A 12,011-nucleotide genomic window follows, 5' to 3' on the forward strand; every position below is an offset into this window, starting at 1 on the left:
GGGGGTTGAACATTTAGGTTGAGCCCCAAGGGATGAGTTGGCTACATGAATGGCACCCACAAGACAGAGAAAAGGTAAGTGCCGAGCATTCATGCATCCAATAAATATTTATTAGGTGCCTACTGTATACCGGGCACCACGCGAAGCATTTGGGTTACATTAGTGAACAAAAAGGCAAAGCTCCCTGCCCTCATGGAGCTGGAGTGCTTGTGGGATGTGAAAATGAAAAGCACACAAAAACTGTGTGGGTCTCGGTGTGGCTCCTCCGAGTGAGGGGGAGAGCTGGAGATTATGCTGTGGGATAGAAAAGGAGCAGATTACAAAGTCTTCTTCATCACCAGGAGGAGCATAATATCCTGGTACTTTGTATCTCCCGCACACAGTGCCTGACAGATGGTAGTTGCTCAGCCCATGAATGAATGAATGACACAATAAATGAATGAACAAATGGCTTCAGACAGGCCAGTGAACAAGGACAAGGGCGTTTTGGAAAAATAATTCTCAGTGTAATGTCAAGGAAGGGATTGAGACAAGGAAACCAGCTAGAAGTTGCAACTGTCTGGTTCAATAGAGGCCACGTAGGTTTGCTTATTTACTTATTTATATATTATACAGGTGAGCACCATGATACTGATACATTCATTAATACCAGATACATGAAAATAGAAATTTGGGGGCACCTGGGTTGCTCAGTCAGTTGAGCCTCCCCAACTTTTGATTCCGGCTCAGGTCCTGATCTCAGGGTCGTGAGATCGAGCCCCACATTACACTCCGCGCTCAGAGCAGAGCCTGCTTGTCCCTTTCCCTCTGCTCCCCCGCCCCCGTACTCTCTCTCTCTTGCTCTCAAATAAATGAATGAATGAATAAATAAATAAATAAATAAAATCTTTTTTAAAAAATAGAAATTTTAACAGGAAAAGTGGAAAGGAGAAATTCTACTCTTTTCTTCCTCTGCTCCAGTGGAGATTCTCTTGGAGAGCAGCGCTCTAGAGGGTGCGGGTGGACAGTGGCGGTGGTGGCAGGTGAAGGACAGGCAGCCTCGGGGACAGGCGGTGGCTCTGCCCTCCACGTGGTGCGAGAGCTGGGGCGGCCAGCCCCAGTGAGGAGGAGCACCCGGGCATACACTGGCGCTGAAATGCCGCCCCAGCTCCCCGAATCCAAACCCCACGCTCTGACCCACGCGGAGGAATCGGGGTGAAACACGCCTCTCCCAACAGGAGTGGGTGCTTGGCGGGATAACCTGACGGTGAGGTGAGAAGGGAGAAGAAGGGAAGGTGTCTGGCAGAACCGTGACTGAGGCCAAGGCAAATCCAGAGAAGGCGACTGCCTTTTGCTGAGGGTGTTCGCTGACCTGGGTCTACCAGCAAGGGGTCATCCCACCTGGGGCCTCAAGCTGTGCAGCCAATGGACAGCCTATCCCCTCCAGTCATGACCGTAAAACAGAAAATGGAGAGGCTATACCAGGAGCCCATCCACACCGATGATCCGTCCACTCTGGAAGTTCCCACAGGCAGGGGTTGTGCTTTATCCATTTGCCCAGGTTGACCCTGGCATCCTCTAAAATGGGGCTAATGCTCACTACCATTTACTGAACACCCACCATGCACCGGGCGTTGCATGAGGAGATTTACATTGATTTATTTGTTTTTTAAGATTTTATTTATTTGACAGAGAGAAAGAGAGAGACAGCGAGAGAGGGAACACAAACAGGGGGGGTGGGAGAGGGAGAAGCAGGCTTCCCGCGGAGCAGGGAGACCGACGTGGGGCTCGATCCCAGGGCCCTGGGATCATGACCTGAGCCGAAGGCAGATGCTTAACGACTGAGCCACCCAGGCGCCCTGAGATTTACATTTAATTAACGGTCACAGCAGCCCTACGAAGTAGACATCGTGTTCTCCCTATTCTTATTTGATAGACACACAAAATGCGGCTAAGGGACACTGAAATTATACAGCTAGTTCTTGTCTAACCTGAGATTAGAACCCAGGTATGTTTGACTCCAACTGCATTAACGTTTCACTATACCTCCCTCTGCCTCACGTAGACCCTGGGAGTTGCAGGCCCTGGTCCCAGCTCCCCATTTTGGCTTCCACAATCGCCATGCCTACATCCCCACATGCTACGTCCAGCTGCTTCCTACACACCATTCTCTCCATCATGCTTCGTGAACTTGGATGCCAGTGCTGAGGGTCCTCAGATCCCATTTGGAGTAATGAGGACTCAGAAACTCACCACAGATGCAGAGTCTCAGGCCCACCCAGACCTACTGAATCAGAATCTGCATTTTATCAAGATCCTCAGGGGGTCTGTAGGCATAATTTGAGGAGCACTGCTCTCAGCCTGAAAATGCCCTTTCTCTTACTCCTCACCAGGCTACATTTGACTCAACATCACTTGAGAATTTACAACGTACCAGGCACTGTGCTTACAACTGAGGACACAAAGTCGAATTAAATATGAGACACAAACTCAAGATGATGATAATGTATTCATGAGAGAGACATGTAAATAAATAGTATTTTAAAAGTGTGAGTGCTATGAACAAAGTAAGAACAGGATGGAGTATCTCATACGCCTCACTGTCTCCAAGCAGCATCAGAATACCAGGCACCAAGAAAAGGCTTGATGATATTTCTGGAAGAAAGTAAAGGAAAGAAGGTAATGCAGAGAAAGGAAAGGAGGGAGAAATGAGAGAAGGAAGGAATTGCACTAAGCTATAGTTTCTAAAACGACAACTCAAACAAGATGCGCCCATCGGTGACCTCCCCACTCGAACACTTGGATGTCTTGATATCAAGGTCACTATAGCCCCCAACCCACCAGACTCTTCCCTTCTCCTCTTCTCATGTGATTCACTTGGAAAATGGTGTTACCATTCTAAGTAATTAGTCTGAAAATCTTAGATTTATCCTTAACTCTTTCTTCTCCTTTGCTCTTTCCATAAAGCCATTATAAAATCCTGTTATTCTGTTCATTCATGTGTGAGTTACTCAGTGTCCAGTGTGTGTTCTGTGTAGGAGTTCAGGGGTGAAAAAGATCATTTCTGGCTGAAGTGCTCGCAGTTTCTATGAGTCAGAGGGTCACAGTGTGTGGGCAGACAGAGAACTGAATCTTGGCCCAGCCACTTACTAGTTTGGCCTGCGGGTGGTCCCTTACTTGCTTTGCACCGCCATCCATAAAGGAGGATAACAGTCCCACCTCCCAGACTCATGTGAGGACTCAGTGAGACATACAGGGTCACCATCATTATCATTGTCATGGAGCAGGGTAGGCTTTGAACATGCAGTCGAGGACTGAGCTTAAAGAAAGATGGAGAAGTGGAAAGGGTGGAGCCCTGTTGAGGGAATGGTGCGTTGTCTGCTCAGGCTGAGGCCCAGGGTATGTTGGAAGCAGAGGCTAAGAAGGCTGAAAAGCCTTGAGGTGCCATCATGGAGCACTTCAACACCAACCCATGATATTTGTGGTGAATCTGCAACAAGAAGACACTGAAAATTTCTACAATAGGGAGTATCATGATCAAAATTTGTTTTCGCTTGAGGTGTTGGATGACAGTGGCAAAGATGGAGAGGGAAGAACCCTCAGCCACAAGTGGGGTAGTCAGGAGGAGACACTGGCTTGCAGGGAGAGAGGTGCCAATTCACTGGTATGAAGAAGATAGCAGGACTTCTGAATGGAAACATCTAGTAGGCAGATGAACGTGCTGGCCTTGAATTGAGGAAATGTTTGGGCTGGAGGGACCAACTTGGAAGACATCCATGGAAAATAATAATTAAAACCAGTAGCATCAGTAAATGCTCTGAGAGAGTTCAGGTACGGGAGGAGAGACCCTTGGGAATACTAGTCTGTGGGAGATGGGGAAGCAAGAGGAGTCAGAGAAGCTAGGAGGAGAATCATGATTTGCAGAATCATGGGATTAAAAGAAGAGAAGAGAATTAAACCCTATAGAGAAGGACCTAGAAAAGGACCTGACTATGGCAGAGACAGGCATGAGTGACCTTCAACAGGACAGCTGAGCAACTAGGGCATCCTTCTTCACAGTCTTTGCAGCCTAAGGTAATGTGAGGCTGGTGGGAAAGGCCTGATAGATACTGACTACGTGAATCAGCTGTCACATCTTGGGCTGATTGCCTTCTGTGAAGAGTCCATGGCCACGGTCCACTTCCTGTTGAGCTTAGCCGGATTTCTCTGACTTGAAGTGGTGGTAGGAGGAGCTCACACCAAAAAGCCAAGTTATTTCTTTAACCCTGAACTCTTGGACCTTGAGGATTCATTTACCCTCTTGCCTGTCTTCAGGACATCTAAGCTAGGTAGAAATCTATCTCCATTTTTAACAGCTCCAGAGGCAACAACTTGTGGTAATCTCTTCTACAGTTTCTGAAAACCCTTGCAAAGGTCAACTAGAAAATAGGCCCTTGTAACCCAGAGTTTCTAAAAAACACACTTGACAAATTGAGTAATGAGTCAACCAATAGGAAAAATAAAGTCAGAGATCGCCCTGCTTCTGGAAAGACTGAGCATGGGGTCATCGGAGGCTGAGAGAGTGGACTGTAAAGGAGGTGCAGAGGCCAGCATCCTGGGGAATGTGCTCTGGGGCTCTAACTTGGGGGAACTGAGGGTCTCTGTCATGCACAAGACCATCAAAAGCATGACATACAAAGGAGCATTTGCGCTGTGCCCTGAGAATAAACCCGAATGAGGTTATTCACAAGGAATGATTGTCATCAACGTCTTGTCATTGAAGTCTTTCCCTTTCTTGGTGCCTAGAGTGGATAACCCTTGAGATGGTATATGGTGCTCAGAGACAAAGGCATCACTTACCACCAAGAAGGCTCGTTGTGAGGGAAGACTGGGAGGACAAAGAAGTACCACGCAGAAAGAATTAGGATAAAAATATATGCTTACTGTTGGTAAGGAGACAGAGCTTACAGTTAAGTTATGGGAAATAATATTTTATCATATTAAAAAATAATTTTAATTATTCTAATATTTACTGAGCAGCTCCTAGGCGGGGGGCCCTGGGCTGGGCAACAAGACATGATGCCACATTCCCCAGAGGTGTGAACAGCTTACTGAAGGAGATCTGTGTGAGCATTCAACTGTGACACAGCACGAAAGGTGCTAAGAGAGGCAGGTCGGTGATGCTTACAGGGTAGGGACACTCACTATGCCAAGAGAGAAAGAGGAGCTTAGAAGAACAGCACAGAGACATCGTGGCACTTCTGAGGACTTTCATGTGTGCTACACAGAGTAGTCCACTGGCATTTGCAGACTGACTATTCATGGATGAACACAGTCTCCACTGCGTGATCTTAAAGGTCTCTGCCATGAGGTAATTGCTGAGACACAAATTTGAATGGCTTGCCAGGACGCCAGAGTGGACTTGCCAGCCACTTAGCTCGTGAATGGACCACACCCGACGGCTGGCATTCATGTCCCCACACAGCTCAGCTCTTCTCTTCTCCTTGACATCTATGTAGTCACGCTCCTACTGCGGCTAACATTTTTTTTTCTTTGCAGAGCCAGGGAAATACGGAATTAATGAGGTACAGATGTAATGAAGTAAGGAGTTCATTTTAATGGCAAAATTTATTTAAGTCACTTTAGAAATCACCTTGGTCCCCTATTGATAGAACCATTAAGAGTCTAAAAGGATCCCTTACATTTTTCACACTTTACTGCTTTTTATAGTGGAAATGATATGTCATGGTGACATTCATGATTTTGGAGGCTCATGAAGGTCATGCATGAACCCTTTGAGAATGTCAGGGGTCCAGGTCTGTGAATAATGAGTTATATTTTATTGGTTCTCTACTGGATAAAACAAGGCCTCATTTTAAGTTTGGAAAGAAGGTATATTCTCCTTTATATGCTTTTCCTGCCATTTGGAGTAGGCTGCCATCGCTCTGCCCTGTTTATGAAGGCTTAGCACGTGCTACCAGAAGACGAAGGATGATATTTGTCCACGACACTGCAGCCTGACAAGTAACTCAAACCAACAAGGATTAACTACATTCCCCCAATTGAGTGCTTTTCTCTTTGTCTATTTCCTGGAACCCAATAACCACTGAAACCCAAACTCTGGCCCCCTCCCCCAAATACCCTCCACACAGCATGACAACACACAACCTCAATCTGCTTCCAATTCTGTCTCCTTGTTTTGACTACTGCTAAATCAAATGTATTTATTGCTGAAGCCAGGAAATTCAAAGTTGGCCAGACTCTTTCCCCAACATCTAATCAGTTACCAAGTAAATCGATTTTACCTCTTAAATGACTCTCAAACGCAGCCAGGCCTCTCCAGCCCCGTGGCACTGCCTTAGCTTGGGGCCAAATCATCTGTCATCACAATACCCTGACCCCCTGCCTCGAAACCATCCTTGCTCTATCCTCCAAAAGGATACCGGGTAATTTTTCTTAAAATGCAAATCTCGCGGGGCACCTGGGTGGCTCAGTCGTTAAGCCTTCGGCTCAGGTTATGATCCCAGGGTCCTGGGATCGAGCCCGGAATCGGGCTCCCTGCTCCTCAAGAAGCCTGCTTCTTCCTCTCCAACTCCCCCTGCTCGTGTTCCCTCTCTCACTGTGTCTCGCTCTGTCAGATAAATAAATAAAATCTTTTTAAAAAAAATGCAAATCTCGCACTCATTGGCTTCCAGTGAAGATCAAGATAGGGTCCTATCCCACCGTCTAACACTGAGAAACGCCTTGGCTGTGAGCTGTTTATCTCCCAGAACATGCTGCATTCTTTCATACCTCTATGCATTTCTCATTTGCCCAACTCTTGTCCTACACTGCCCGAAAGCTCTCCTCTTCTCGGAGAGCCTCTTACAATACCTTCAGGATCCAATTCAAATGTCACTACTTCAAGAGAGCCACGGATACATCTCTCAGTGGCTCTTCTATCTGGCCTCCCACAGTACTGGATACACACCCCTAATGAAGCATGTGTCACAACTTACACTAACAACTTAACAGGTTTATCTTCAGTGATCTATGAGCTCCTGTTCACCTCTGAATCCTAGTGCAAAGCACAAGGCTTGGCTCCTGCCAGGAAGTCAGTGAGCGTCTCCTGAATGAAAGGACCCGCGATTGAGATCTGTAGCAATGTGGTAAAATGACCGAAGCATGCTATCAAAAGGCAAAAACTGCTTTTTTGTTAACTACAAAGTGAATCAAGGTGCCAGAAAAGTTAAAACAAGGATGAAGAATGCTTTTATCTCAACCGACTTTTAAATTACTCATCACATCTGTCCTAGCTAAAGACTAACTGTAGTCAGCCTCCTGCAGCCTGTTAGTCAGAATGTTTCACACTTGAGCACCAGATCCTGCAAAATGTTCAATGATCACAGAAGAAATACTTAAAGAAAAGCTATTGGGCTTTTAAATGTAAAAAGATGCCCAGTAAGAGCATTTGCTAAATATCATTTCCCGTTTGGTACATTAGACCACAATATCGGACACATGGCTTGGGTCATACTGCACACAGTGTCCAATATCTACGGTGGCAGTTACCGCAGGAGGATGACAGTGAGGCTGTTCTTTCTTTACTCCTTCATTCATTCACAGACAACTGCTGGTCAGCCCCCACGTGCTGTGCTCTGGAGAAGCTAGGACAAGAGTGGGTCCCTGAGATCCAGGCTTTCTACGAGGGAGATGGCTTACTACAAACCGGTGTCCTGGACTTGTATCATTAAGCAGTTACTATTTAAATTCAGCCTGGTTCCAAAAATGTTCTCAAGTTCCCCTTGCACTTAGCAGGTCACAGGTTACCCTGGGTAACCTCAAGAAGGCTGCTAGGCATTCTAATCCAGCTAGATGGTCGCGCTGGGCACAACCTGTCTCCCCGCAGGTACGTTCAAAACGCCGTGTTTAGGTAAGTCCACCACTGCTCTAATTCCCCTATGTGCCGGGTTTTGCTGAAAGAGCATTTTCTGAGAAAGAAAAGATTTAGATGAAGGCAGGAGATGAGTAAAAGCTGAGCTCATGCTACAACCAAAACTCTTGGCATTTTGGCGACGTGGTGTTAGGGCACGGGGTGGGGGTGGGGGGGTTCTTTGGGTACCCTCTCTACATGTGGTGGTGGAAAGAAAAGCTTCCAGAGCAAATCCAGTCGGGGAAAGACGCAAATCCACCGCATTTCGAGCGGCTCCTGGAGGCTTCCTCTAGGTAGGGTACTAGGGGAGCTCAAGCCTAACTCTAATCTAACAAACCACATTACAAATAACCGACCTGCCTAAGATACAGCTGCTCCCCTAGCCCCCCGCCCCCCGCCCCGGCTGCCCCAGACGGTCGCTTCCCGGTTCCCACCAGACTCGGGAGCGCGGCGCCCACCTCGACCCCACCCCGGCCCCACCCGGGCCCGCCGGGCCCCCCAGCCCCCACGTCCACCCCGGCACCACCTACCGCAGCCCCGCCCCGCGCCGGCCCCACGTGCAAGGCCCCACCCCGGCGCCCGCGGCCCTTTAAACACCCCCACCCTTACACATCACCACCCGCCCCCCCGCCACCCGGACGGCAGCCGGAGAGGGACAAAACTCGTGGCGTACAGCCAGTCTCCTCCGCGGATCACGTCCCGGGCAGCCCGGCGCGAGGGGGCCCTCCACCCCCCGGCCGCAGCCCCCTGGCGCCCCCCCGCCCCCAGCGGCCGGGCAGGGGAGTGCGGGGCGGGGCCGGCGGCCGCGCGGATCTCCGCCGCCGCCCTCGCCGCCGCCGCCTCCGCCTGCCGCTCGGGCCGCCCGCTCGCCCGCCGCTGGGTGCGCTGCACGCGGGGGGCAGCCGCGGTGCAGAGGTTCATGCAGCGGCGGCGGCGGCGGCGGCGGCTGCTGCTGCTGCTGCTGCTGCCGCCGCGGAGGCAGACAGACCGGGCGCCGCCGCCGCCGCCGCCGCCGCCGCCCTCCCCCGGCTCCATGCCGCCGCCGCCGCCGCCGCCGCCGCCGCCTCCTCCTCCTCTCCGGCGAGGGGCGGGGGGCTCCGGCCCCGGGTGGGCACCGCTCCGCGCAGCGCCGCTCCCCGCTCTGCCCTCGGCGGGGGCGCCCGCCGCCTCCTAGGAGCGCACGCTCCGCGCGCCCTGCCGGAGAGAGAGGGGGCGCGCGTGGGCGGGGGCCGGCGGCGGGGACCCCGCGCGGCGGCCGGAGGAGGGGGCTTCCCGGGAGGATGCCCGGCGGCGGCTCCCCGCTCCCAGGCGCGAGCTGAGCCGGACCGGGAGCTGGCGGCGCGTCGCCATGCCGGCGTGACGGGCGCCCCCGGCTGCCCGCGCGGGCCCCCGCGCTGCCCCACGCCGCGCCGCGCCGGCGCCGGGCGGCAGGATGGGCTGTATCCAAAGCATCACCTGCAAGGCGCGGATCCGGCGCGAGAACATCGTGGTGTACGATGTGTGCGCCACCATCGACCAGTGCCCCACGCGCATCGAGGAGACCTCGCCCATCGTCCTGCGCTACAAGACCCCCTACTTCAAAGCCTCGGCCCGCGTGGTCATGCCCCCCATCCCCCGCCACGAGACCTGGGTGGTGGGCTGGATCCAGGCGTGCAACCAGATGGAGTTCTTCAACACCTACAGCGACCTGGGCATGTAAGCGACCGGCGGCGCGGAGCCGGAGCGGGGTCCCTGGCCCCGTCTCTCCTCCCCACCCCGACCCTCCTCCTCAGCTCCTTCTTAGCGCTCTCCCCATCCTCTTTCTAAACCTTCCTCCCGCCTCCTCTTCCACCTCCCTCCTCCCTGCGCTTTTGTTTCAGTGACAGGGCGGGTGTAGGGAGGCTCCTCGCGAAGGCATTTTCTCGTGGTTTGCTTCTGACTCCCCGTGAACGCGAGGAGGAGGGCGCGGGGCGGCGAGAACGCGACAAGGAGGGTTCGAGAGACGGGCGTGGGGGTGGCTGGCGAGTGCCCTGGGAGTTTCGGGGAGCCGTCTGGGCTTGATGGGGCTTCCCGGGAAGAGTTTGGGGGGACCTGTGGAGAGAGGAGTGGCGTGGAGCGCCGGGGGCGCACCGGCTGTGCCGCGCGTCCTTTGGAAAAGCCCGAGAGGGCTTGGAGGAGAAGGTCCCGGGCGTCCGAGCGGGACTTGCTGGTTCTGCCCCTGTTCCCTCCGCTGTTGAATTCGAGCCCTCGTGCCCCAGGCCGGGAAGGCTGCAGGCGTTTCCATTCGGAGCCGCAAGCCCGGCGGAGCCGCCTCTCTGGCTCGGCGCCCTCTGGACGAGTTGTGCGGCGGTGGGGAGCGGGAAGGCACCTTGTGCGAGCGGTCTGGGGCTGGCGCGGCGCGGGGTTTTCCTTGTGCTCCGGGCAAGTACACGTCTCCTGGCTGTCCAGGGTCCTTACTTGCTCCAGAACTTTACTAATTGCGGCGCCGGGAGGGATTCCCCAGCGCCCACCGGCGAATCCAGTCGGCGAGCTGGGAGCTCTCCAACTTCTTTCAGCAGCGCTGCTCGGTGCGCGCGGGGCTGGGCGGCTGCGGGGAGACCCAGCACCGCGGCGACTCCGCGGCCGCCACCCGGAGTCCGCAGCCTGCCCCAGAGCCGCAGGCTGCGGGCTGTCGCGCCCAGGACTTTTTAGTTACTCACTTTGCTTAACTCCCCGCCAGCCTCCTTGCAGAAACCGACTCTGAGCGGTTGGCGACCACAGTGGCTAAAAGGTTTGGGGCCTGCATTCTGCCTGCGCTACGGTGTTGGTCTGGAGCACCCTAATTAGCCTGCGGCCTCTAGAGAAACCCTCTTCTGGAAATCCAGCCTCATTTCATTTATTAACCGGGAACTCTGGAGCTCCCAAGGTTCATCCATTGAATATATGGGGCAAGGGAGTTGATTTTGAAAGGCCAAACGATCTTTTTTAAATGGCAGCTTGCAGGGTTTTTAACTGCACTCTGAGAGCATGTAAGTTAACACTAGTCATGGGTGCTAAAAGAGATTTTGACAGGTTGTTTTGTTCTCCCTGCCTTCCCCTCAAAGAGTTTGAACTTTTCTCTTTAAGCATAAAAGCTGAGGGCTGGAGAAGGCCCATTCCTAGTGAAGATGTGCGAGAGCCTAGTTTCTTCCTATATGCCTCTGTTCACTGTGTTCTTATCTTTCTGGAAGACAGCTGGATGTAAGAAATGGGGGACATATTATTTTGGGTGAATCATGCCATTTAAAAACACACACCCTCCAAAGGATGATTATATCTGAACACATGGGTCTCTTAAAGCTGTTCTTTTAGAAACCCATTATTTCCAGCAAAGTCAGAGCAAGCCCCACACCACGCAAAGGCCTTCCCTCTTGTCCTGGCCCTGATGGTGGTGTACACCTTGCCCGGGTGGGCGGGGACCAGAGCAGTAATTGCAGTCTGGGGCCAATGCAGAGGAGGCCAGGAGGCACTGAGCATTTTTCCCCAGACTACACAGCCAGGCCTCTCTGTTGCTTTATATCTCTTGTGAATCAGTAAATCAAAAGCAAACAAATAATTTCTTTCCATAAAAGAAAACATATCCCACCTCAGGAAAAGCTGAGTTGAGATATAAACAGACATAGTAGTCAAACATCCTTGAATCTGGGGGACAGTGTGTCCACCGTGGAACCAGCTTCAATGGGGATGAACTGGTGTTGGGTCTGAGGGGCACTTATTCCCTGACGTTTCCTTGCTGAATTCTTGCCTCTGGGGCTTGGAAAAGAGCTTTGCTTTTCAACTGCTACTATCAGTATTTTAAGATTCTCAGTGTTCATATTGATGCAGGGAAGCAAAACAGTGCCCAAGATATCATGAAGCATATTATTGGAGATCTGGGTCCAGAGTCCACCTGTTTTCATGGTTGCAATAATTGCTATGTTTAAGCATACTTTGGAGCCCAAAGTGGATTGAACCCATCTCCACAAAATGTGTATGCCCTGAAAACTTAGCCAGGACAAACTTTTTAATGGGACCTCATATTGCATGGAAGTCTTCACAATCTGTTGGTTATTACCCACTTTAGCCAGTATCTTGAGTGGGGGGATAAAAAATACCACAGGCTGAATTTTCACCCCTCTGCAATGCTCTTGTTACATGAAGCATG

General features: G+C 51.9%; 1 protein-coding gene across 1 annotated transcript in view; it reads left to right on the forward strand.

Moving 5' to 3' along the window:
• Positions 1 to 8,832: 8,832 nt before the first annotated feature.
• FAM78B (family with sequence similarity 78 member B) overlaps positions 8,833 to 12,011 on the forward strand; it is a 66,979-nt gene continuing 63,800 nt past the window's right edge. The window contains exon 1 of the mRNA XM_006749153.3: positions 8,833 to 9,565. Within this exon, the coding sequence (XP_006749216.1) occupies positions 9,303 to 9,565 (263 nt within the window). The 5' untranslated portion in view covers positions 8,833 to 9,302. The remainder of the gene's footprint in view (positions 9,566 to 12,011) is intronic.

This window comes from Leptonychotes weddellii, chromosome 6 (genome assembly GCF_054177405.1).
Source record: "Leptonychotes weddellii isolate Sample4059 chromosome 6, ASM5417740v2, whole genome shotgun sequence".
Classification (NCBI taxonomy): domain Eukaryota; kingdom Metazoa; phylum Chordata; class Mammalia; order Carnivora; family Phocidae; genus Leptonychotes; species Leptonychotes weddellii.